Source organism: Chamaea fasciata, unplaced genomic scaffold, assembly GCF_029207755.1.
Source record: "Chamaea fasciata isolate MVZ Bird 193981 ecotype frontalis unplaced genomic scaffold, bChaFas1.0.hap1 SCAF_15, whole genome shotgun sequence".
Taxonomy (NCBI): Eukaryota; Metazoa; Chordata; class Aves; order Passeriformes; family Sylviidae; genus Chamaea; species Chamaea fasciata.
This window is the reverse complement of record NW_027094100.1, coordinates 5,604,109-5,631,157: the sequence shown is the minus strand read 5'-3', so window position 1 is coordinate 5,631,157 and position 27,049 is coordinate 5,604,109. Positions and strand designations below refer to the sequence as shown.

Sequence of the window (27,049 nt, the reverse complement as noted above, 5' to 3'; positions counted from 1 at the left end):
TGGAAGTGTTCGGGGTCAGGCTGGATGGGGCTCGGAGCAACCTGGGATAGTGGAAGGTGACCCTGCCCACAGCAGGGGGTTGGATTGAGATGACATTTCAGGTCCATCCCGAACCATCATGTGATGCTGTGATTATTTTCTTGGAAGTTTATCTTTTGCCCAACTGATGACCATAAAAGATTCACAGAGTGCTTTAAACCAAATCTGATTATTTTCTTGAACTTTCTTCTCATTCAGGAGACTTACTGTAATGAATAAAACAGTCACAACCAAACGTTTACTGACCTATTGCATCATTTTCCTTGCACTGAAGAGGATGAAACTGCGGGAGGGGGGCGGGGGGCTTTGAGCACACCAAACGTCTGCTTTACTACTAGCAAAGTACTGTAACTCCACCACTGCGAGCAGTCGCTCCGCACCCCACTTATAAAAGGATTGAGGGAGAAATGCGTGCTAAAGCTCCCCCAGCGACAGCCGGGCCGGGTCTATCCCCCCTCGCTGACCCGCCCTGCGGGCGGGGCGTGCCGGGGAGGCGGGATCGGTCCGTGCCGGCGTTTAGGAGTCGGGCCGGTGAACGGCAGCGGAGTTGCAGCAGTCCGCGGGCAGGGAGCGCCCCGCTGCCGCCGCTATGTCCCATTCGGTGGTCCTCCGTGGCCCTTCGCCGTGGGGCTTTCGTTTGGTGGGCGGTAAAGATTTCAGCGCCCCGCTGACCATCTCCAGGGTGAGCTCGGAGGGGGGAGCGGAGCGGGGAGCGGCCGCAGGTGATGGGCGGAGGGGCGGGTGGTACCCGGAGCCGGGCGGGCTGTACCCGGGCCCGGCGGGGAGCAGCGCTTGGGCTCTTTGGAACTCCGAATTAGTCAATATACACTTAAATGAGTGCTCCCCTCTGAGCTTTCCACTGTTTCAGCTGCTTTTCCCAGTGTTAAAAAGCATTCTCCATGCTTTATTTTTTTGGATGTTAATTCATAAGGATCTGCTTTCAAAGTATTTAGTGTTCACAGGGTTTGGATTCGTGCCCTGGACTGAGTTCACAGGCTGTTGGGGTTTTTAAAGAAGGCATGAGTTAAGTCAGCAAGAAGTTTCACCATGCAGGCTGCAGTGTTCTGGGGTCTCTGTGGGGTGGTAATAATTACTGTGTAAGTGTACTCACACTTGTGTTTGACCTCACAAATATGTGTTCTGGAAAATTCTTTGCTAAGACGCCGCAGATAGCTTGAAATAGGCTTTGTGTGTAGATATATGTGAAAACAAACCATCCCCCCGTGCGGGAAGGGTTGCGGCGAGTGGTGTGATGGGCTGTGTGATGGATGAGGTGCTGTATGTGAGCCGGGCACACTCCCGTGGGCAATAATGTTTCCATCGCCGTCTGGCTGCCCCGGGAAAGGGCTGGGTGCCCTAAGCTGCTTTGCCTTCCCGGCGTGTCGGGCTGTGTAGGGTTGCCGAGCTCCCCTGGGCAGCTGCTGCTGGATTTCTGGAACAAACACTGTGCATTTGAAAGGAGCTGTAACTTAAAAATACTGTTGTAACGCACACAAGCTGTTTGCCATTTTTTCGCTCATCTGCCAAAGCTGTGACAGAAAAGAGAAAACACGTATCCTGAATTTCAAAGAAATGATTATGGAAGAGAGCATGTTTTAAAGAGATTTAGTTTGTCTTTGAGTGCAAACATGTCTATTGCGTGGCTTTGTCTCTGTTTTTACTTTGGGCTGTCCCTTTCCAAGTGCTCCGGCGAGGGCTGTTTCGGAGGAGTAACAGGAGGAGATGGATGGAGGAGAGGGAAAGCCAGGGTGGTGCAGGTGGGGCTGGCTGTGCACCGTGGGGGGCAGGTGTCCACACATAGCTGGGGGCTGTGCTGTGACAGGGGACACTCGGCTTTTGGGGTTCAGCCTGAACCTCCTGGACATGGAGAGTTCCAGTTCTCCCCTGGTAGCGTGGGTTGTATCAAAAATCACTTCCCAGCAGTTGTAGAAATGTTCTTGTTGTGGAAGTGAACATCTGACCTTAGTGGAGGGAGCCAGTTTTCCTGTTACTTTGAAAAAAAAGAACTGGTTTAATATTAAACAAGAAAAACCTATGTCTGCTTTTGCCTGGATAGGTGGCTTGCCAAATTTCTTGTTTGATTCAGCAAACCTGGGAGGTGTGACGAGGATGATTCTCCTCAGGCCAGTCTTGCTGTGGATCACTAGGAGTTGTAACACAAGAAGCAGATGGAGGGTGTTATTCCATTTGGCAGCCTTTTAAGTTGGATCCTTTTTAAATTCTGCTCCCACTGAGGAATGGGCTGATGCTCTGATGTGCCATACTCTAAGGGCTGCTCCCAGAGGGTGGTAAACAAATCACTGGGATGTAAATACAGATGTAGGGTGCTCTGCTTGGGCTCTAAACACAAGAAAAGACCTTGCTTGCTTTGCAAATAGTACCTCAAAATGTTAAAGCTGGGGAAGAATTATCTTCTGCTACAGCTCCTGGCTCTGGGGATGCAGGAAGGGGCTACTGGAGGGCTCCCTGGGGAGCCCTTTGCTTTGCTTGGTGGTGGGTCTGTGCAACCCTGCTACTGTGCAGAGGACTGATCATGGCTACTGTGGTGCCATACTCCCATTTCTTCTATAATTGTTCAGGAAATCTTTTCTTTCTGACTCGAAATAGGGGCAAGGAGGCTGGGAGCTTCCTGTCTCCAGGAATGAGAAGCCTCCATCCCCTTTGCCTGGCCTGCCTCACGGCAGGAGGGAGATTCTTGCTAATTGTGGAGGCTTTTGGCTGATTTCTCCTTCCTTCAAAGTGCCTTTCTTCTTTAATTTCAATTTTATTTGTTTTATACTAAAAGGCCATTAAATTACAAACATCTTTGGAAAAACAGAAATTCTGCTGGGAGGCAGGACCACACTCTCGGAATCCCACACCCAGCTGTGAGCCCAAGATGCCAACATGTTCTTGGTATGCTAGGCTGCCTGAGGGATGGAGGATTGCTGCATCCCACTACTTGGCCCAAAGAGGGCTGAGGATCAACGTGTCACGAGGTGTTTGGGCTGCACAGCTCTGCAAGCATCCTACCTGGACTGGTTATGTTGGGAAATCAGGTTGCAGTTTGGGATTTGAGGCATCCAAGGCCACCCACATTCAACTCTGGGTGTTGGAGGCTGGAAATAAAGAAAGGAGCTGCCTGGGTGAGCTGAGGAAGAGGCACAGTGGTACAGGGAAGAGGAGTGTTGGGCAGGGGGTGAAGCTGAGGGTGGTCCACAAAAGTGTCTTGTGATAATATTGTCAAGAGATAAAGGACAGTATATGGATTTGGTGGCATGGAACATGACAATGACCCTGTCCTGCTGTGGGATGGAACCTGCCTCACTCACAAGGGTTTACTTTGGCCGCTAGCCCCTGTGAAGTGGCTGTGTCTGGGCAGGTGCTGTTGGTATTCAGTCTATCCCTTGCAGCTGTCTCAAACAGGCTCATGACATTAAGCAATGGTCTTTTTTTTTTCCTTGAAAACAGGTCACTTCCCTCTGTGATTTGATCAGTCTTAAGTGACAAGGGATAAAGATCTGATTGCTGTGCTGAGCAGCTGATGCTGAGCTCTGCCCTGAAGAGGCCAGGGCTTCAGGTGGGGTGTTGAGTTCCTCAGTATTAAAGATAAATGCAAATCCAGGAGGGCATGCTTAGGGCATCTCTCTCAGCCAGTCACATGAAAAGTTAGGTGTGCTTACAGCTACCCTTTTCTCCCCTGTTTCCTCTTTTATATTCAGGAGGACCCATATTAGCCGGGCTGGAGTTTGCTGGGCTGGTTTGGGCAGCCCTGGAGGGTGACACTGGTGTGTTGTCAGCACAGTGCTGGGGAGGGATTTGTAGCCCCAGGCTATGCTCCTGGGGGGAAACGCAGTTTGTTTAACACCCGCTGTTACACTGAGCTAACACTAGGTGTAGGACAGCACATCATTAATGGTTACTCCTCCTAAGGATTTTTATAGGAAATGATGCAAAAGATCTGCTTTAAGTTGGCCTTAATGACTTGATAGAAAGTGGTTTCAAGACTTAATTAAACTTCTGGTAGCTGACAGCTCCTTTTCCCTGGTTGAGCAGGCTAATACTGGGTGCTGTGTCTGCCCTCTGTGGGAAAGGGGATTCCCTGTGGCTCTTACTCCAGTGATAGCATTCCTTTTGACCAGCAGCCATGGCTCAGGAACAGGAATGGAATAACTCACTTGGCCGTTCTCAGTGTTGTGCTTGTAACCACATCAGTGAGTGCTGTGGTTCTGTGTGGGATCAGAGTTGATCTACCCCTTGCCTGGGATTAAAAGATAATCAGTCATTAGCGTAACTAGAGGAGCTGAATGCATTTAATCATTTGAACTTGCTTGTCCTGCTCCTGGAGCAGCCCATGTCGTCATCTGCCCAGTTCTGCCAGTGTTAATCCATGCACTTGCTGTTTTTGAAATCATAGATAAATTACTTAGCTAAACAGACAATTGACAAATGGACCGATTCCAGTATTTTTTGAATGAGATTTTAATACAATTTTTCCTTTATCTTCTGGCTTCAACATTAGTTTACCTGCTGGTCTCTAGTGGAGCAGCAAAAATGAGATTTTGAGCATTGGCTTGGAACTGTAACACAAGAAGGATGAGAAATAATTGGTCTGCAATCCATTATCCAGGTATTGTTTGAGTTAAGGTTGACTTTTAAACTTAAGCAGCTTTTGCATTTGAGCAGAGACGTGTCCCGTTAAAGGTTAGGATACTTGAGAAAGAATTCTGCTGAGGAAGGAATTCCAGTAAAAGTGATTTTGTTGACTCTGTCAGGGCCACCAGCAAATACCCAAATCTACGCTGTGATCCTGTGTGAATGCAGGGAGAGCCCACTCAGTGGTGTAATGTCTGGGGAGGCCTGTGAGGTTTGTTCTGGTGTGGGTGGGGTTGGCTGAGCAGAAGGGGCTCCCCAGAGCTGGGGCCGGGAGCAACAGGTTTGGTTACCCCAGGAACTCCATGTATGTTGGTGTAGAAGGCAAGGATCAGAGACAGCAGCAAGAGGAACAGGAATTTTGTCTCCATTTGAGACAAGTTAGGAGGACTTTGATTTCTGTAAGGATTTTTTGGAATTATTCACATAATTCTTATGTATTTGATAGTTTATTAGATGGAAATGATGCACTCTCTGTTCAGAGCTCCCAAATGGACTGAAGAAGCCACTCTGAGTTGCTGAATCCCAAAACTATGACCCCACCTGATTTCTGCTAACTTTTGGTGGGTTTGCTGCCTGTGTAGAGCTGAGTGATGAAAGCTGCCCCTCACTTGGTTGCATGGTAATTAATGTTGTTATAGTATTTCAAGTGGGATGATTTTTTTCAAGTGGAAGGAAATACTTTTGCTAGTCAGTTTTTGTTGTTCTCATCATTCCTATAATCTCAGGGGTGAGAGGTCTGGGTGGTTAAGTGTGAAGCTCTGCTGGTACAGAACAGTTAATCTGAGCTACACATAAGAATTTACAGAAATATGTCACTAATATATTTGCTGCTAAAGTGCATCTATCGCTGAGGCTTTGTTTAATAACTGAAAGGGAAGGATAAATGCTTGTGCTGGTTCAGGAGACAGTAATGGTGGAATATGCTGGAATGAAAACCTAATACTAATTACCGTAATTAAGCACACTGATAATGCTGAGTGGGAAAGCAGGTGGAAAGAATGATTCATGTAGATCCATTTAGGCAAGGTCTGACCTTGGGGCAAGTTAACAAAATAAACCCAGAACACCCGTGAAAACACATCAGGCCTCTGCCAAGCTGGACAAAGCAGTTAGAGGTTCAGTGTCCCTGGGTATTTGGGATTAGGGATTTGTGGTTTAGGGTTTTTCTTCCTTCCCCCTTCTTTTTGTTTTAAATGGTGGTGATGTCAGTTTTCCTTGAAGATTGAAAGATTGCCTGTTGGGACAGGTTATTCAAAATTATTCTGTAGAAGTGTGCACTAAAATCCCACTTGATAAAGTGGGTTAAAGAGAATAGTGAGATAACAGGCTTACTAGAACAGCCCTGTTGGTGTAAGAAGCATGCAGGGGAAATATGTGCAATTATTCTTTTTTCCAAAACTTTTTTTGCTATGTAACACAACAGATCATTATAATCCTGGTCCTCCTGAAATTGGATAAGTCCTTTAATTTTAATATAAATATGCCATTATGAATTGTGTGGAATTAATGCAGACCAATGCAATTTAATTTCATTTTTGGTAGCTTGGGGATGAAATACATGTCACAGGAAATCCTAGAAGGAGCAATATAGTATTTCTAACTGAATTTTTTTTTCTGATTTCTGAGCTCTCAAAATGTCTTGACTTGTGGTTCTCAGATACCCAAACACTTAGTAAAAACATTTTTATTTTTTAAGTCATCTGTAACCACAGGTGCTAAAGTGTGAAAGAAAACTGTAGCTCTCTCAAGATCTAGCAGTGTTGATAGAAAAGGCTAAAACAAACAAGTTCACAGAAAAATACTCTGCTTGATTTGTTATCAGTGCCAGATGTGTGCCAGAGCAAACCCCGTATCTCGCCGAGCTTGTTCGTGTAGTGGGTTTGTACACAGCCCCTAACACTCCATTTGCTCCAGGCCCTGGTAGATAAGGTTGTGTTTGGTTTCTACTTCAGAATTTACACAAAAAATTCAGCAAACATGGGTTTCACTATGTTACTTGAGCAATAGCAAGGATGTCAAGCCAGTGTGGCTTTTGAGGAACTTTTACAGCCCAGAGAAGCCCAAATCAAACCCTACTTTCTCCCCACAGAGAACACAGCTCTATTTTAAAAGATAAAAATTGCTGTTCCAGAGGATTTCAGCCAACGAGTTTTCCAAAGGCCATAAAGATGCCTCACAGCCACACTCAATCCTTCTTGACAACCAGAGCAACTTGCGTTCACACCCACTGAACCTTAAGTAGTTTTACATGTTGTGTGGATTGATAGCAGATTATGTGGCAATGACATTTTACAGCCCAAGCTTCAGAAAACAAAATGTACCAGAATAAAAAAGATTATTTAAAGTCGTTATTCTTAATTATGAGATATGGGCAGTGCACAGCTCAAAGAGAAGCTGTCTTGAACAGTTGACTCCAGGACTGGTCCCTAACAACAGAGATTGTCAGCTGGGAGGTTTGCAGGATGCTGACACTGCTCTGAATGCTGTTGTTTACCATAAGCAACAAAACACTTCAGAAACCTTTGGCATGAGTAAAGTTTCTGGTCCAAAAGACAAAACCCTGCAAAATACTTGACATTCACCATTATTCTTGGAGGAAGCAGCTGTGTAACAAAGGTGCAAATCCCTGCACTCTGTGATTGACACCTGAGTGTGCTGCAAGAGTGAAGTTTCAGGGATGCTCACCAGCTGGATTAAACTTTCTTTGCTGAAGAATTTTTTTCTCTTTGGAGATCACTCTGGGCACACTTTAGTTTTGATGGGAAGGAAAGTGTCAGCCTGCCTTCCTGGCCAAGAGACAGGATGATTTGGAAGACAGTAAGCAGTTCCTCTATGTTTTCTGCACAGTGCCTAAGGCTTGCTCTTGAGAAGGGCTTGAGAAACCCTGCTGCTTATTGAGGGGTGTCAGACAGGGGAAGACTTCACTCGAGAGCTGGGTCCTAAATCTCTGAAGGAGATGAAGCAATTCCGGCATCACTTTCTGTGATTCTGCTCAGTCTGGTTTGTGCAGAGGTGTGCAGTGGTGCTTCAAGCACACCCACATCAAGGGCTCACGGGTGTCTTCAGGGCAGCTCTCCCTCCCTGGCCTTGCTCCCTAACAAGGCAGTGTAAATATAAAGCAGATTTAGGCTGAATTGGGCTGTTCTGTGCAGTCGAGCAGCACAGAATCTTTAACTTTTCTTTGGAGGAAGGAGTTAGGAGCTCCCCGTGGCCGTGACCATGGGCAGCGTGGGGAGTGCTGCAGGAGTTGTGTGCCCTTGGGCCTGAGCAAGAGAGTTGTTGACAAAATACACCAGATGATTCTGTGTGGATCCTTTCCTTGTTTTTCTCAATCCACATTTTGAGGTCTGCACATGGGTTAGTGGCTGGTTGCTCTAAAACACATGTACAATTTTCATTGATTATCAGCCTCTTCTTTGTACAGAGACCTCATATTTTGAGCTGGGTTAGGATCTACACTATGGATCTGTTTCTAAATTTGGATTTGGATCCATCAGTACTTGGATTCAAAAGGATTTTCAAGTGTCTTGCCTTTTATAATACTTGTACGCTGGTTCTTTCCCTTCTATTCTTTTGAGCTTGTTTTCCTCAGTAGTTAAATGAATTCAGATTGCATAAACAATGTTCTTCATTTACTGGGCTGTGAGCTCATCTAAACAATGTATTGATACATCAGATTTTACATAATCAACTAGAAAAATGCAAATGAATTGGCAAGGAATTCAAGGCAAGATGCTTTGAAAAGCTGAAGAGAATCCCTGGAAAGAATGTTTAAAGGATTTAAGGAATTCATTTTCAATAGTTAATTATTTGACTCTTGGTTCTTCCTGTTTTAAAAGACATAGCTATGTAAGATCATTCTCTACCCCATAGCATGGAACAGACAGGCTTTGTTTAAAAGCTGAGAATTTTGTCACACTATCTTGAAAGCCTCTCAAAGACTTTCATCAGGCCCTTTTGATCACAGTTGCAGAACAGAAAATTTCCCCCAGCCTTGCCTACAACAAACTAGCACACTGATTTAAGAGAAGATGATGTTGTCTGTGTAGGCTTGTTTGGCATTGCACCTTTTAACCTGTGAAATCCTGGCTTTGTTCATTGATGGGGATGCATTAGAGTAGCACTTTTTATTAAAAGTGAAGATGTGGCAGAGATAAAGCTGCCTTCATTGTGTAGATGGGAATGGCCAGAATAGGCACCTTTTGTTGATTTGGTTAAAAATTTCTGTGAGAATAAAGGCTCATTTAATCTCTCCTATGACTGTGCTGAGACCTGTGCAGGCAGTGAGGAGCTGCATCCCTCATCCTTCAGTCCTGACACAGGTGACCTTAGAGGCTGGTTTCTGGGAAAAAGAATAGAAATAAAAAGGGGTTAAGTTAATATTACAAATTAACCATCTACTAAAGTATCGATTGTTTCAGCTGGTGGTGTTTGCCCAGTTCTAAAGCTGGCTTGAGCAAAGCTGTTTCCGCGTAGAGCCGTCCCTGCAGTGGGCAGGGTTCCATCCCTGTGAGGGCAGGGGGTACAGGCAGTAGGCATGGAGACTGTTTGGAATGCTCTCCCAGCCCTGGCACCCTTCTGTGGCCAAGCTCTAAGGCAGAAAGTAGAACACTGTGTTTCAAGAGCAAACTTCTCTTGGTGCAAATAATCTTGTTTACTAAATTAGACTGCACAGCTCCTATACCAACCAATTTAGGTTAAGCACAAGGCAATTGCCCCAAATGTACTTTATTTTGTTGGCCTGCCATTTTCAGATGCCAGCACTCAGTAAATCCTAGTGATGCTCCAGAGGCCAGATAAGAGCTGCTGCTGGCTTTGGGATTATCCCAGTCTGTTTCATAGCATCAGAATATCCACTTGGCTGGGAAAGGGGGCTGCTAGAGGGTAATTGCCTTAGAGGAGGGGGAGAGGTAGATGGTAATCCTGGAAAAAGCAGTGGGTGTCGGGTTTGGTCTCTCACCCAAGCTTAAAGATGGCAAAAAGTCTTTTTTTTTCCCTCTGAAAGCCCTGAGCCAGGTCACAAGAAAGAAGCGGAGTCCTCAAGGTCTTGTTTTCTTGATCTTTCGTGTTGTTTATTGTTTCATATCTTAAAATGTTCTCCATGCCCAGCTGAGATCTGAACAGCAGCTGGGACACAAGGCGACTCCCCCCACAGTGGGACGTCGCAGTCCCTTTATGCAGAAAGTTACGTATCACCTCTTTACACTTATATTCCAATACCTATCACCTAGACTAAAATGGTCAACTTTACTCTAATCCAATCTCCTTAAACTACTTTGTGCCACCGTCACCAAAAGGGGGAGACCAGGGGAGAAGAAGGAAGAACTAAGGGCAACACCCTAAATCCTCCATCTTGTCCCCTATGTACCTATATTCTAAAAACTCAAAACTGCATCATTTCTCATCCTGTGCCAAACTAAACTACTTTTTTCACATCTTTGTGGTTTGTAATTCTTCCCTCAATGTTGGAAGCCGTTCCCATGGACTGAAGTCAAAGGCAGTGTTCTCCTGAGCTCTGTGCCAGGGTCTCCAACGCCCCTGTACAGCTCTCAAACCTTCTTGCTCAGGTCTGCGGCCTCCCAGGGCATCCAGAGGAATGCCCTGGACTCCGACAAGTGGGGAATACAATTGGAAAAACTTACTTTTAAAAATTGGTTGTATTTATTGAGATAGAGTTCCCTGGTGGATGATTTGGCAAAAGGCATAGTGTGGAGGTGATGCGTGTAGTGCTGCCACTGAACCTTTTGTGGTAAATGAAGAGGCAGAGGACAGTGAAAGAAGGGCTGTTCACTGGGAGCTTTTTCTTTGGATTTGTCATTCTTACTAGAACAGTAGAGGGGATTGAGACAGGCTCCAATATTGGACCTCTGGTATTTTTCGAAGCACAGTGCTATGTGGAGGACATAGAAAGATGTCACAAATGAGACATATCCTGAAGGGATTAGGAAGAATAATATTCTTTTTTAAAAAGTGGTAAAAAAAAGTACGTTCTGGCTTCGTAGAAGAACAAATCCGTGCAGGACACACCCTCCACAGGCATGCTCTGTGGGGAGGGGCTGCTCTCTGGGATCTGGAGAGTGTGGAGCTGCTCACCTGGGACACGTGCTCTGCAAACATCCCCTTGTGCTCTGCTCTACAATATCATTGCTGGGCAAGTGGTTTGGTTTTTTTTTAGTCTTCTGTTTATAAGCATTCTCAAGCATCTTCATTTTTTGAGAGAAGTGAGGAAGCAGCTGCTTGTTTTTGTGGAGGGGTTAAACTCAGAATGTTGTTCTTCCTTTATTTAATTTTGAGAGAGCGGTAAAGCTGGCAGGCGTGCATGCTGCATTCTCAGAGCTGGCTGCCTTGGGCAGAGAGCACACCAGTGCTTCTATGGGCATAAAAGGAAGTGGGAAAACACAAGTGCCAGTGACCTCCCCAGCACATGAACTGGTTCTGCACAGATTTCATACTTGGTCCCTTCCTGCTGAAAATATAGCAGTGGTAGCGGTGTGGGATCTGCTTAACCATCTCATGAAGTGCTTGCCACCATCTCAGTCCAGTCCTGTCATGGTCCCTGATGACAGGTCCACTGCACTCAACCCGTTCTGAGTTGCTTTAACTCACTTGCAGCAAACTTGGGGCAATGGCCTTAAGCTGAAGTAAGATTTAGATTAGATATGAGGAAGAAGTTATTCCTGTGAGGGTGATGAGGCATTGGCACAGGTTGCCCAGAGAAGCTGTGGCTGCTCCATCCCTGGAAGTGTTCAGGATCAGGTGGGATGGGGCTTGGAGCAACCTGGTCTAGTGGAAGATGTCCCTGGCCACGACAGGGTGTTGGAGCAAGATGATGTTTAGGGTCCCTTCCAACCCAAACCATTCTGTGATTCTGTGAAACCACCAGCTCTTCTGGATTGCATCCCAGGCTGTGCCTCAGAACCTGCTGAGCATCAGGGGTGGCACAAAGGAAGATGCTGGATTGTACTCCTGGAGCAGGAAGATGCAGAGAGATGGTCCTCTCCTCTTTTGTGCAGGACTGGCTTGTCTGTGTTGGGCAACTTCACCCCAAGTCTCCATTAGCTGGCTTTTGATTTATGTTCTTGGGGAAATACTTTTGAATGCAGCAGGCTGAGCTCTTCACTGGAGAAAAGGACACAAGCAGCCCAAATCCTGGCAGGCACCTAGCCTGAGGAAGATGAGGTGTGGCACAGGCAGGGCGCAGCAGGTGCTGTGGGACCTAACCTACATTAGCCCTGGTGCATGAGCTGAGACTTGGCTTTAGTGTGCTCACTGCTGCCTGTGGTGGGTAGATGGATCACACCACCCTGAGTTACGTATCCGTCGGTCTGGGCTTGGTCTGTGCTCGTTCAGCATTCATTTTTGAAATGGTTTGTTCTTGGCACAGATGGGGAACATCAAAAACCAAATAAAATCTTGCCACTGTTTTTCTTAATCCTCTCCTGTTCTCAAACATCAGCTCCTTTGGAGGCCCCTTTCAAGAACACAGGGCTGCAGTGACTTGGTGCAGTGTTTTTAACTTCGTAACGTGTCTAATTGCTCTCGGACTCGTGTGTGCTTCCTTGACATCACACACACTGTGGTTCTGGCTCGGGGCAGACCCAAGGGCTCTCTGGAGAGAGGCATAAGTGAGTGCCTCTGATACAAGCTCCATCCAAAAACCCACAGAATGCTTGGGTAGGAAAAGATTTTTAAGAGAATTGAGTCCAATTGTTGACCCAGCTGTTAACCAGCACTGCCAAGGTCACCACTAAACCATGTCCAAAGCAGGTAGAACCCCTGCAGTAGGGTTCAGGCACAGCACTGACCCATGACCAGATTTTTCAGGCTTTCTGTGGAGTGTTTGGTGTCAATGGCTTTGCACAGCTGTGGAATAGGAGAACTTAGTCTACAGTATTTCAAATATTATTCACTAAAACACAAACTTTGGGCCTGGCAGACATTACAGTAATGATTCCCAAGCTGTTGAGACACTGATGCTGTATTTCAAATAAATTCTTGGAGTACAGCTCCATTTCAAGCCCTCGGTCATCTCCACAGCTAGGATAAAATGCTAATATGAAAATACTGCCAAAATAATTTGAAATAAAGCAGAAGCTAAAAGTAGGAAACAGCTAAGAGTCCCATTTATGAACAGGTGATTCTTCAAGGAAGCTACAGCGTGGATAAGATCAGTACAGGGGGAAAAATCCATCAGACATCTAGACAGCACTGAATAGACAAGAACAAAATACAGCTGTCCTGGGTCAAGCTGAATGTCTGTTAGTCTAAAAGCCTGCTGGCAGCCGGGCTGTGGGATAAACACTGAGGGAAGCAGATAACAGCAGGCAAGAGCATGGAGGTGCTCCCTTGGAGTTGCTGGTTGAGCTTTAGGTTGACTTTCTGATGAGTCTGGCATCTCTGGTGGCTGTAGAAGGACCCTAATGCCCTGTGAATGGACACAGGGGTCCAAAAAACCCTACCATGCCAAGGGAAAAATAATCCTGTCCTGGCTTGAAATATCCTATGTCAGAGCTAATGTGCGTGGAGCTGAAAGATATCTCCTGTTGTTTGCTCTGAGCTGAGTCACAGGGCAGCCCCTGAGCAGTTGGTCTGGGCGGGTTTGTTAGAGCCACACAGCCCAGCTGGAACTACTGAACAACAAATGGCAAATACTGATTTACTCTGACAGTGCAACAAAAGCTGTAACTTGGCCTGCCAGTTCTGTTTAACTCTCAGAAGTGGTTTTGAGCTTCTCAAACACCTTCAGGTTCATGTTTCGGTGGTGCCAGTCGCTGTGGTCACGCGGGGAGCAGTGCAGCAGGCGTGTGCTACCCTGGGGGCTGTCTGCTTCTCACCAGGGATACCTCTAGTGCAGTCCACAGGGGCTGTTGTGGTAAGACTAAATCCTCTTCGAATTCCCTACAGAAACAGAACAAATTGTCCCTGGAAGTGTTGAAAGCCAGGTTGGATAGGGCTTGGAGCAACCTGGCTGGGAAGTGCTTCTATGTTAGGACAAGATTATCTCTAAGGTCCCTTCCAACGCAAGCCATTGTGGGATTATATGAAAGCTGGGATGTGTGCATGCCCCTTTCTTAAAAAACCCTACCTGTTTAATGACAGCCTGTGGGTGGGGACTTCTGGGTACTGGGGAACTGCCCCACTTGGTGTTACTGTCTGAGAAACTATCCCTGGTCTGTCTGGTTGCTGTCATGCACTGCTGTAAGCCAAGAGGAGGTGGTGGGTAGAGCAGGGCTCCTGTTGTCTGGATTTCTCAAGGAGGGTGGGGCAGAGACCCACCACATAAGACAGGGAATTACATCTGTGTAAATCGAGAGTAAACAGTATCAAAGCACCAACTTGCTTTAATGCAGTGACACATGAATAACCGAAAGTCAGGCTTGCCATAACTTCCCAGTTGATAAAATGTGTTTTGTTAGCAGATGCTGTGAATAAACTGGAGAGGAAATTAGAGGGAAAACACACGGCTAATAAGAGTCTAACCAGACTTGTTTACCTCTTCTGACTATACCTTGTGTCATTCTATATTATTATAAAAATTGAAACCATATTTAGCATGATGTAAATGAAGTCGTAATTTCTCAAGAACTTCTTTTATGGGCTACAGGATTGGTCTTGTCGCTGACCACAAATAGCACCTGGACCTGTCATTGGTTCCTCAGGAAAGAAGTTAGAAGTTTTATAAGGTTCTGGCACTCGTAGAAAACCAGAAGGAAATAATTGTGGAGGCTTAAAGAGCTGCGTGATATTTATAGAAAAGAATCATGAAATCATTTAGGATGGAAAGGATCTTAAAGATCCTCGATTCCAGCTGTTACTCCACCACTGCCACGGCTACCACTAAATCATGTTCCCAGGTGCCATATCTGCTAAATCCCTCTGGGGTTGGTGACCATGCAGGGCTAGAAAGAGACAAGCCATTTGGATGTCAGTCCAGAAAAAGTGATGTCAAATGTGAGCTCTCCCCAGGCAGCAGTCAGGGTGATGGTACTTCTGCATGGGTGGTTAACCAGAGAGGAGGGTTTCATGTGCTGCTTAGGGATCGACTCTTGCATCATCATGAAAGATCTGCAAGCCAAAGATGTGTGAAACATCTCTCTGTCAGGCGCATATTACATTTATTTCAAGCGAGAGACAAATGTGAAGGGGGGGCCTGGCCACACAGTGGCTGGAGTTGACTGAAATTCCTTATTTCAAAGAACGTTGTTGTAGGGGATGGCTCATGGAGACCTGGGGCTTACCTGAGAGCTCTGACATACAACCTCAGGTGGCTGCCATTGGTGTAGGGAAAACATATATTCTCCAGAAATAACTCTTCTCTTTTACCTGCATCTTATTCCTTAAAAAAAAAAAAAAAAAAAAAAAACAACCCAGCACTCTTTTAAGTAACCCTTTTATTTTTCCTAGATTAACCCTGGCAGTAAAGCAGCCATGGCAGACTTGTGCCCAGGAGACATTATTCTGGCAATTAATGGAGAGAACACGGACAACATGACACATCTAGAAGCACAAAACAAGATCAAAGCGTGTGTGGACCAGCTGCTGCTCTCTGTGAACAGGTTGGTTCTCTCTGATGTGCTTCTGTGTCAGTTTGCTCAGAGGGCTTTGGCTGGCCCTGGAGCAGATGTGCTCTCAGGTTGGGTTATTGGAGCATCTCCGTGGTCTGAATAATTGTCCTGTGTTTTCAAAAACAGTAAAACAAAATGATTTTTAATGGTTCACTGATAGAAAAAGTGGTTTCAGTTCATTTATACATGTGGATCATCATTTGTACCTTGTAAGGCTTATTCAGGCTGTGGCCTGAGTTGAGTCTTTGAGGTTGTGTCAACTCAAGCAAGAGTAGCCTTGGAATCAAAATGTCCCTTGGACAAACCCTTCCACTTCATTAACATCCATCTGTCATTTTCAACATCTGTTCAATAAAAAAAAAAACATTTAAAAGTCCTGCCAAATCCACTTTTTAGGGTATTTCAAAGCAAAATGAAGGCATGAATTTGGTATTGGGTTTGGTTTTTTTTTAGTTGGGATGTTGTGTGTGTGTGTATATTGTGGTTTTTTTGTTTATTTGTGGGGTTTTTTGTTTGGTTGGTTTGGTTTTCTTGGTCTTTTTTTTTTTTTGTTTCTATTGCAATTAATTCAGTAGCAAAACCACAAACTACCCAGGCAAAATGAGCACTCCTTATAAGGTTCACAAATGGCTAATACTATCTGTCATAAATTTAAATAAGTGGATATAGTTTTCTCTTCAGATTAAAGAGGCATTTCCTGATATAAAGGGCTGTCATTTACTGTTTATACTCTCCTTGGAAAACCATGTAGCTCAAACTGGATGCCTGGGCAGTGGGGAAGGAGCGCTGCCATAAATGGAGCAAACCCTCCATGGTTCCTCAGACAGGCATCTCTGAGCTGCCTGGCTAAAGCAAAGCCCTCTGAGCTCAGGCCATGGTGTACAGATGATGTAGCTTCACTATTACAAAAGAAAGAAAATAAGGAAAGCAAGCAAGAGCCCTTCACACAGGTGGAATTTCCCATAGCCAAGGAGGGCAGTTGTTTTGCTTTCCATCTGGAGTAGTTTTAGGGAGACTAGGTGATTTTCTACTCTCAAGGGGACCTGCTCCCAGGGCAGGACCAGGGTTCCCTTCCTGACTGTCTGCAGGCTACTGGAGCTCTCCTTGGAAGAGGTGAAAGTCCTTGTGTAGTGACAGGAGGTTTTGCTGAGCCACCAGCTGCTGGGGTGGTCAGGCAGCAGAGCAGCTTCATTGGGAGTAGGCACCAAGTTTTGCTGGAAACAGCTTTCACTTGCAGCACGGCAGTGTTTATTCTCATGGATGAGGGTTTCTGCTGTGTGAACTGATGGACTGAATTCCCACCTTCACACTTCATGTTAGCCACTGATATCAGCTGGTGTTTGTTTTTTGGCTCAGATTGGACCCTTGAATATCTCTGTGAAAGTGCACCTCCTCTCCTGAGCGGTGATTCCTGCCCAGGGCAGAGGTTGTGGTCACAGTGGTCTCTCAGCAGTGTTGGTGTGTCCCTTGCTGGGGTTAGGGATGATCTGGCTGCTTGGTTTCCCTGAGACGCAGGAATGGTCATTCATGACCTCAGGGTGATCTGGAAGATGCTCTGTGGAGGATCTGTGGCTTCAGGTTGTTTTTTCCCCAACTGTACCTACCAAGGTGTGGATATTTTTAACAGTGAGACCTTGTGGTGTGTCCAGATGAGGTGAATTTTCTAACAGAGATGTTGCTGGTGGTGGCCCACAACCTTTCAGTGGTGCAGGGGTTTTGGGTGACATGGTCAGTCTTTTCTAAGCAGTAGGATTGCAATGATTTCGTCAGGCCTTAAAGTCTTCATAAACACGGATTTTCAAAGACTTCTGTATCTCAGGCAAAAAAAAAAATGCTCAGGGCTCTGCAAGGCAAGAACAGATGGTGATATGAGGAGTGTTCAGCTTGGGGTGGCTCCTCTTGGAGATCACACTGTTGGGTCAGTTTGGTGGCTTCTCCAAGGGCAGAACTCACCTTGGCTGTGCCCAGAGATGTGCATGAGAGTGGCATTTCTTTTGACAGGAAAAACTGAGTAGTTTGGTTTTTTCTGAGTAAGGACAGCAGCTCCAATGATGAACTATTAGATCTGTTTTTATTTTGGCCCAAAGTGGGTGCACAGTGACTTGGTTCTTGGATTTCTCTCCTGTCTCCCAAGTGACCTGTTGGATCCTGTGGCCCAGTGGTTAGTCATTGCTGGAAGCACATCTGGCATTCCCTCCTAGGTGTGAGTGGATCCCTGCCTCCAGGATCTGCCTCCTGGAACATGGGGTGACCACGGTCCTGCTCAGGGAGCCATGTCCTGGGGCAGTGACGGGGGGGTCTTGTTGGTTTGTGTGCATGTCCAGCCACTGCTGTTTGTCACAGCTGTGGATCAACACCCTGAACCCTGCTCTGAGGCTAAGCTGCAAAAAAGCCCTGCCTGTGGTGGTGTGGATTGGTATCTTTTTCCCTTGGGCAGAGGATACTCTTCAAGTAGCATCTTTTCTGTACACCGCCTTCAACAAAATACACTTTGCGGGTCAACGCAAGAAGATTTATTTTTAAATGTGTTTGTCTGAAATAACAAGCTTGTTTGTTGCATGTCTTTAGTGAAGACACATGAAATTTGGTGTTAACCCTGTTTTGTCAAAGCAGGCTTCCTCCAGCCAGGCATGAGAGTGAAGGGGGAGGGCAGGGAGCTGTGCAGTGCAGTGCTTCCACCCCCCTGGTGCCCTCTGGACCGCTTCATTCCATGCCCTTTCTCCAGCAACCCTTGACATTATATGTTACTAAGATAGAGAACAAGATGGGTTTTGTTTTCAGACTCTGGTCAGTAAATGCCCTTGGACTGGGAAGTTCAGTAGGAACGTCAGAATGTGGGGAAAACAAGAAGGGGGGATTACTGAATGACCATGACCACGTATCACGCATCAAATAAAAGCAGGCATTTGCTGAAATGACTGCTTGAAAGGACCTTGGGTGTGGGATGGGATACCTCATGGCATCTCTGTTCCTGCTGACACAGACTGCTGGGAAACCCTTGGCAGCACTGTCCAGACCTGCCCATCTGTGCCAGAGGGCCAGGGCGAGCCCCGCAGCTTTTTCTGAACCTTTTGTCGTCTGCCAGGGAGGCTGAAGGCTTGTGCTGCAGCTTTCCTGAAGAAACTGGCCCTATGCCCACACTGGGAAAACTGCTGGCAAGGGGATGTCACAGTTTTTAAAGCATGTTGGACTCCATGGCTCTCCTGTGCCCCAGGAGCCCACAGTCAGTGCTGGTATCTGTGAAGCTGCCCCTGCTTTTAGGCTGGACTAGCAGATATTTCCTTTTTTTTTCAAACCTTTGTCCTTTGTCAAGGACAAATCTCTTGAGGGGCTTTTCCCTCCTTCTTCACACCCTCCATTTTCTAACTCCTTTCTTGGCTGGACCCCTGACCTCCCTGAAGTTAATGGGTGTTTTGTCCCTGGGCTTTTTGGATCCTGCTTTTCCCCAACCTGTGCAAGTCTGTCTTTGGGCTGTGAGGCTGTGAAAGGCAAAGCAGCACAGTGGCCTTACTGTTCTGAGACAAAGTGGTTGAAAATCCTCACTGGTTTATGAAAAGAGTTGATTTATGTAACTGATGCCTATGTGAGCATTGATGTAAGGTGTCAGGAATTACTTGGGCACCCCTGGTACAAGGGCTGGATGTTCAGGCTGTGGTTAATGGCCCCAAAATGGGAGGCCAGGAATTCACATGGGTTTAGTGAGGCTATGGGGAAGGCAGTGATGGTGCTGATTAAGATTTAGCAAGATGGTTCAGGCTGCCCTGGTGATAAATTAAGCAGCTGTTCCAGCATCTCCCCAGCTGTTGAATCTCAAGCCAAGGTAGCACAGGATGTACTTTGCCTGCCTTAGTGCAGGAAGGGTCAGGCCAGTTGTGTGGCAGCTGGTTGGAGAAGATCCGGGGTGTTGAGCAGCCCCAAGAACTATTACTCACAGACACCTGGTGAAACTTGTTCTTTTTACTCACTGCGAAGTTGCTTCCAAGTTACACAACAAATTCCTTAAGAGGCAAGAAGTGTGTTAGTGTGTTGTGCCGGGGGAGGTTTCAATTGGCTGTTAGGGAGAATTTCTTCGCTGAAAGGGTTTTCGAGCCCAGGGAACTCATATCCCTGGAGGGATTTAAAAGACGTGTAGATGTGGCATTGGGGACATGGTTTAACGGTGGGCTCTGCAATGCTGGGGTAACAGTGGGGCTTGATGGTCTTTTTCAGCTTTCACACTTTTATGATTTCCAGTCCAATCCAATTCCAGCCCTTCCTTTTGGTGACAGCACTGGGGCTGTTGTGCACAGGCCCGGGTGAATGCTGGATAACCTGGAGCATCTGCTTGGCCCCAGGTGCAGCCAAGAGCCCCAGGGTCGTTGAGTTGAATTTATTTCCTGACTGTGGTGTCAAAGGATAAATCCTCAAAGGTTCAGCTGTGATTCCTTCTATCTAAACTAAATCCTGGAAGCAGTTTCTTCCCCCTTGGTTTGGCGTGTATGCCACTGCTGAGTCTGCTTGGAGAACTGACTGTGAAGATTCTCTATCTGTTCCTGCTCTGCATAAAGAGATGGAGTTTCTCTTATGTACTTTCTGAGAAAACCCAATAATGAGTCTGCTGGACATGCAGCCCCAAAAGCACCTGGAACCTCACATAGTTGATGTTCCTCCCATCTCCCCCAGTTCCTGGGGATTTTATTGGAGTCTGTTAGCTGTAAGCAGCACAGGCAAGCTGCTGGGAGATGGGAAGGATGACAATGTATGTTCTCAAATTTCCAGTTAAAGTACAACTGAAAAAGTGAATCACAGCTTCCCCTCTGGAGCTCCTTGAAGACTAATAGAGAGGAAAACTGGCAGCTTTCCAGAGCAATACACAATGGTTTCAGCTGAGAGGAATGAAGGAGGAGAAATCCTACAGCTTCTTCACATAGTCTGAACAAGCTGGGTGCTTTGTGATGCTCAGTAGAGCTCAGCTCCTGTGCTGCTCACCGGCCTTGCAGAGGATGGATCCAACACCTCACAGTTATTGTGGTGAGGTTCACAATCCTGGGAAGTTTGAAGCATCAGCTATAGCTGCTTCTAGACTGAGTTCAGCTTCTAGAAGGCTAATGGCCGTATCAGTGATAACAATCAGTTGTGAGCATAGTGATGTGCCACGGTGGGAGATGATGGGCAGGACCCTGGAGTCACCCCCCAAAGAAAGGAGGTAAAATATAGTAACGTGATTATTCTGCTGGTTTGTGGTTGTATGGTAACAGATAGCAGTGACCTGGATCCAGGCTGGCACTTCCCTAAGTGATAAATGTTAGTTTTTAAGGGGATGGAGAAATTAGAAATTTGGTATAACCCAGGAATTTTTGCAACTTAAAAGCAGCTCTACAAACACTGAGAGTGAGACTTGCAGATCACTACCAGGTGAAAAAACATTCTGGTGAAATACGTGAGCATATGCAAGTAATCTTCGAGAATGACTCTGAGACTTCTAGAAAGCAAATGGTGGGATAAAAAAAACTTTGTTTTTTTAAGTGATGTCCTGTTTATGGGTCCATTTCCTATGAAGCCCTGTGTGGAAGGCCTTGCAGTTACCTAGGTCAAGTTATTTTTCTTGGTATTGTCCTAGGTGCCATTAAGAGAGCAGAGTAGTGTAAGTGCTGGGTAATGATTTCCACATAGCTGCCTTTAATCCCCTATAGCACATCTGAGAACACTTTTCCTGTCCTTGAGCTGTAAATGAAACAACTCGGAACATTTGAGTGATGCCTGATCTGTTGCCTGTGATGTATGAAAAGTGTGTTGGGTTTTTGCTGTTGCCTAAACGCAAAACTCTGACCGTTGGTAGGGTGAACCTGCTGCTGGGGGCTCAGGATGACTCTGCCGGCCCCCACGTCCCCACTGCTCTGGGGCTCGTTCTGGGGGGATACAGGGGACCCCTGTGCTGCTGGTCCTGCTGGGGATGTGGGCATGGGATGTTCCTGGCAGCCAGGGTTGGGGTGTGAGCTCCAAGCATCAGCCCCTCCTGCAGCAGCTGCCTGTAGCAGCCCAGGCAGAGTAATCTCTTAATTGTTTTGGATTACTTTAGATTACATGGTATTTTGCTGTTCCCAGGGAAAAAAAAGGGGGTAAGCATAAATGCTCATCAAACTTAAAACTTGACTTTCTTTTCGGCAAGGCTGGTGGTTCTTCCATTCACCTTAGCTTTGCCTTTCAAAGTGCTAAGTGGAGCCCAAATTCTGCTGTATCAACTTGTTTCAGTGTAGTTCACGTGGAAGCTGGGGCTGACATGAGCCTGGCTTTGTTCAGACTCTTGCTGGAAGCTGTCAGAATTAGTCTCAGTTACACCAAGAACTTCTAGTCACTCTGCAGAACTGATCATGAAGCCTTGAGTTTAATCATTAAAGCCTTAACCATGTGTGGACTTCTCCATGTAAACTAAAGTCTGTCCGTGTCTGTCATTGAGTGTAAGTACACCCATGGTGACTTTTGGAAAGCCCAGGTTTATCTGCTTTCTGGTACAGACAGTGTGATCTCTGTCAGGGCTGTAGAGAACTGGGGTGTGCTGGCAATACTGGTGTCTGAACGCCATACCTTCACACACAATGAATTTACTGCTATTGCTCTTGTCTTCTGCAATCAGGGTCACTTTCTGAAGCTCTGTTCTTATTTCCTGGCAGGTTGAAGTCTTTGGGGATGCTTTAAGCTGTCTTTGGCATGTGGGCTCCAGAGCTAAGAGGGGGCAAGTCATCATGGACCCTTCTTGGGGCACCGTGAGCTCTCATTGGGCTGGCTCAGGGCAGGGGAAAGCACAGAAATAATGGTGGTGATCCTGCCAATGTAATTAGGCATTCCCATTCTTCTGGGCCTCCAGATTTGATTTTCAATGTGGAAGCAATGTACACTGCACCAAATCATGGCAAAAAGCAAGTCAGGGTTGCTGGGAATGCTGGTCTTCCTGGGAGGGACTGTGTCCTGTTTGTCCCAGTTGGAAAGTCCAGTTTATATAAGTGAATTGTCCCAGCCTAAAAACAAATAATAACAGTAGAGATAAATGATCAGAACAAGATAGCTAGCTATGAGAGTAATCACTCCCTGTTGAAAAAGCTGTAAGGGCAGTAGTGAGAAAAAAAAAAATGAAATCCTCAGGGGCTGGATCCAAAGTGTGTTCAAGTCAGTGGGAGTCCCTGCATTTGGTAGGTTTTGGGTCAGACCCTAGATTTGGAAAAGCAGCTTTGTATTTTGACTTGTGTAGCTGCAAAATACCAAAGGTAAAAATCTCTTTGAGAGTTCCTGGGTTAAAATAGTGTTCCTTATTTTTCAAACTTGGACTCTGCAGATAATTGAACTGAAAGTGAATGTGGTATGTGGCAGGGGTGAGAGTCCACAAAGGATGCTTGGGTGCTTCTGGGCCCATGGAACAAGACCTATTTTTGTGAAGTGGTGCACATACAGACTGTGATGATAAACAGAATAGTTTGCATGTTGAAAGCTTTATCTTGAACTTAATGGAGTTTCCATCTTCCAACTTAACCTTCTTGCATCCTGAAAAGTCTGTGTATGTACCTGCTGAAACTTGCCCAGCCCCCTGCAGCTCCCTCATACCCTAAGTATTGGAGATCTGTGTTGGAGATCACATTCCAGCCATGTCCCCAGATGCCTTTGTGGGGAAAAATATGATCAGGCACATGGAAAATCTTTGGACAGTGACAGTATTCTGCTCTGCCTTGGCAGGACTGAAGATGCATTTGGGAATGGAAACTGTATTTTTAGGGCTTTTTCTATCTGGCAGCTGTTGAAAGGGTCAGGATGATTCATACAGGGTGGTGAAAGCCTTCTTCCTGAAAGGTGTTTATAGAATTCCTGATGTAGTCTAGTACACAGGCCTGCCAGGGATTGCGTGTGTATATGTATGCGTATATCTAAACACACGTGTAATCAGAATACTTTCTGGATTCAGAGCCAGAATAAAGGGACAAAGCCAGGAATAATCTAAACAGGAGCCACCAAGAGCCTGTCTTCTGATTTCTCAAACCAAAATGTCTCTAATTCCAAACTGAGACAGACAGAACCTTGTAGTTCAAGGATGGTTTTGAGCTTCATGGTTTTAATATGATGAAACTGTCATCTTCTCTATTTATCACTGTACTGTTTCTGAACATAATTTTGGACAAATGCAAATATAATATAAACCTGCCAGGGAATTAATATATGCTTTATGTATGTTTGGATTGTTTTCTAATTTGTTTAATTGCTTTTTTATTTTGTTTAAAGAGCCTATTTCTTTCTTTGGGATTTTGGTGGGTTTTGTTTGTTTGGGGGGGGAGTGCTTTGGTCTGGGCTTTTTTAAAGGCAATTTAAGTAGAGTTTACTTCATTTCCCACTGCAGAGCTGAAGGGAAGACCTGGTCACCCCCTGTCCTGGAAGATGGCAAGGCTCAAGCGTACCGGATCAACATCGAGCCAGACCCACAGGTATGACAGCTGCAGCCCTGCACATCTGCTGCTCTCCCAACTTGCTTCTGAGCACAGGACATTCTTGTCTGGAAAGCCCTGTGCTCTGCCTGCAGCCCTTACAGAAGTGAAGGAGTTTCCATGTGTGGTTTTAAAATTCTTTGCAGGTCTGTCTGTGCTTTGCTTGGTTCCCACAGTGAGCCAGGTCCTGAGCAGATCTGGCATAATCCCATCTGTGCCATTGCCTTCCACCCAAGCCAGGCTTTGCTGGATCAGCTTGCTAGGGACACAAGATGGCTGGGCAGCACATGGAGGGTGACATCCAGCACTGACCCCCGTGAGGCCGTGACCAAGCTCAGAGTCAGTGTTATTTTGGATGGAACTGTTGGGAGTCCTCTGACTGTCCAGTGCCGGCCCTTCCTGGGGTACAGCACACCCAGGGTCTTCCTGCATCTGCCTCAGCTGCTGTGCCTCTACCTTGGCTGCTTCCAAAATCTGCTGCACCCTTCCAATCCCATGACAGTGATTCGCCTCCCATGGTGGTGGATTTCTTTTTGGTGTTTTTTGCCAACGTTCTCATCTTTTTCTTTGTTTTGTTTTGTTGGTGTTTTTTTTTTTTCTCTCTCACTCCTTCTCTCTGTTTTGCAGCTTCTCTCTTTCCCTCTGTCCTCAGCTCTGTTTCCTGAAGCCTTCTACCTGTATCCTGCCCTGCCTTACTACCCTGTCTCCTGCAGCAGCCAGGTGGTGGATGGAGCTGAGCAAGTCTCCCCAACTTTCCTACCCATCTCTAATGGCTTTTTAGCAAGGTCAGAGGTGACTCTCATTCTCCTTTGTCTTCTCTATGGGAAGAGAAATGGGATTTCTCTTCTCCCTCTCTGCTTATGAGGTACTGGATTGTCAATTTTTGCACGTCCTGGTCTATGTTGTGGAGATAGCTGAGGAACAAGGAGGAAACCAGGGGGATAGATAGGCAGAGCACAGCCTCTGCTGTCTGGATCCCCCCTGAACATGTGCTTGAGCGGATGCACGTGCTGCCAAATTTCCCAGGGCTCCCGAGGTCATGGATGGCAGGGCTCAAGCCTACAGAAGTTTCTCACTGCTATAGGTTTGCCACCCCTCCCAGGGCAGTGGTAGAGGCCCTGGGGCTACCTACAGCCTTCAGAACATCAAAGTCTGTCAGGTCAGGCTGAGAGAATCCCCTGTGCTTGCCCCCAAAACATGTGAGTGCTCTATGGCTGATGCTGAGTGTTCAAATATTGCTCAAATGGTCTCCTTCTCCACAGAGGTGGTTTCTGTCATATGCTATTCCATGCTTTTTCTCCAGCCTGTACAAAATTCCTGTGTGCAGGATCTGCTGGTTTAGCTCAACTGCTCCTTTTCAGAGAGGCTTTTAGAGTGATGAGGGTTCCAGGATGCCCCCTTAGCCCTTCCTTGGCTCAGTCCAGAAGGAATACAAGAGCTGCAAGTGTGGAAGAGAGAGGATGGTGCTACAAGAAATGATGTCACCTTCAGCGAGGAATGGGGAGAAAGTGCTGGCAGCAGAGAGCCCACCAAGTGATCAGGATGAGGGTGACATCCTCCAAACCCCATGAGAATTATGAGGCCGTCGAGTCTGTTGGCCATTCCAGCAATGTGGAATTTGCAGATATTCTGCGTTTCTGCCCAGGGACAGCGGGCAGAGGCACAGCACAACAGCAGTGCCGGCAGAGCTGCCTCGGTACCACACACCAGTGACACGTGGGGCTGTTTGTCTTTCCTGCCCTGACTTACAGCACAGGGTGATGTGGGAGCTTGGGCCTTGCATTCTGGCCATGTTTGCTTCATTTATCAATTACAGCCATCTTTTCTGACAGATATTGGTTTTTTTACTAGCCTTTACGTATGAATAATAGTAAATGAGGAACAAATGTGCAGCAGTTCCACTGCCAGATACAACTTTCTGAGGTTTAATGCAGATTGGATTTGAATTCGACTATTAATATATGTTACATATGGATCTTTTTAAAAATTAGACAGTTTTATAGAATATAATGAAGGGGGTAGGGATGGACTATTCTGAATCCAGACCAACTCTGTAAATACATAAATCTGGGGAGTAGGTGTGTAAAAGCAGATGTGTTTGTGGTAGGGCACCAAGAGAGGTGTGTGAACAAGGGTTCACAAATACAGGCAGCAGATACCTGCTCTTGCTTTTTTTTTTTTTTTTTTTTTTTTTTTTTTTTTTGTGCCTGTTATCCATGTGTTGTCTTCCTTAGTGGCTTTTTGAGTTTCCCAGAGAGGAGGTGAAGGTGGTTCCCTGCACACCTCCAGGTTGCTGTGCTTGTACCCAAGATGTGTTGGTTGACTCTTCTCCCCACGCTGCCTGTGCCTGCAGTGTGGTTCATGCTGGCAGCCTGGAACACGTGCCAGCAGCTGTGCTAACCCAGGTGTTATCACTGATGTCCTCTGACCTGTGTGAGGCTGAGGGTGATCACCAGCACCCAAAGAGAGCCAACCCTTGCTGCAGGTATCCAGTCCCCTGGGACTGATTGCGCAGAGCTCCCAGGCATGGCTGGCGTCCCTGTGAAGCAATGCCAGGTGACCCAGGGCTGTCCTGTGCTGTGTTCATTCAGCCGCTCTAGCAAAGGCACTTACTAGGCTGGGAGAAGGAAAAATTTCATTGTAAAGTAATAACTTGGCTCAATATGTGCAACCTTTAGGTGCACTTCCTTGCATCTGGAAAAAAGCAATCTGCTTTGAAACACAGGGAAAATTTTCTGTTGGAATTCTGCCCTCAAATCACAAAAGGAGTTCGGGGGCTTGTCCCTGAAAGAGGTTCTGAGAGTTTTACCCCAAGTGGCCTTTGCAGTAATGTGGAGCACATGTCCTTTCTTCCTCCAGGTTTTACACTATATGCTTTTTCATCATATTGGGCAAAGATCTGTTGAAAATCTTGACTTATGACTACAGTAACTCTTGCTTGAAACATGTGAGCATAAGAATGCCTCAATCTGAGTGATTTGTAGGAAAATCTATTATTACAATTTAAGGGTTTTTAGGTGTAATCTTTGTCTTGGAAGCAGTGAAATTTGTAGTTACCTTCTGTGCAAGAGAACTTGAAAGATATGAAGTAGCTGGTGAGTTTTCCTCTCCCCTCTTTCTAAATCTGTTGTGGTTTCTCAATTGAGCTTTCTGGTAAACCCCTATTCAGAGTCCAAGAATGTAATCAATCCTCCTTATTAAAACTTTAATTATTGCCATGACTGTGGAGTATAGCTGTCCTCAAACTGAAGAAGCTGGAACTGGAGAGCTGTTTTTTCACAATTAGCAGCAACAACACTGAACAGGATGAGTGAGTCACTTCTGGGAAATAATTCTCCTTTTTTTAAAAGCAGGCTTTGGTTATCA

General features: G+C 46.1%; 1 protein-coding gene across 1 annotated transcript in view; it reads left to right on the top strand.

Moving 5' to 3' along the window:
- Nucleotides 1-546: 546 nt before the first annotated feature.
- PDLIM4 (PDZ and LIM domain 4) overlaps nt 547-27,049 on the top strand; it is a 46,434-nt gene continuing 19,931 nt past the window's right edge. Inside the window, exons 1-3 of the mRNA XM_066197089.1 lie at nt 547-721; nt 15,079-15,230; nt 23,599-23,683. Coding sequence (XP_066053186.1) covers nt 629-721; nt 15,079-15,230; nt 23,599-23,683 — 330 coding nt within the window. The 5' untranslated portion in view covers nt 547-628. The remainder of the gene's footprint in view (nt 722-15,078; nt 15,231-23,598; nt 23,684-27,049) is intronic.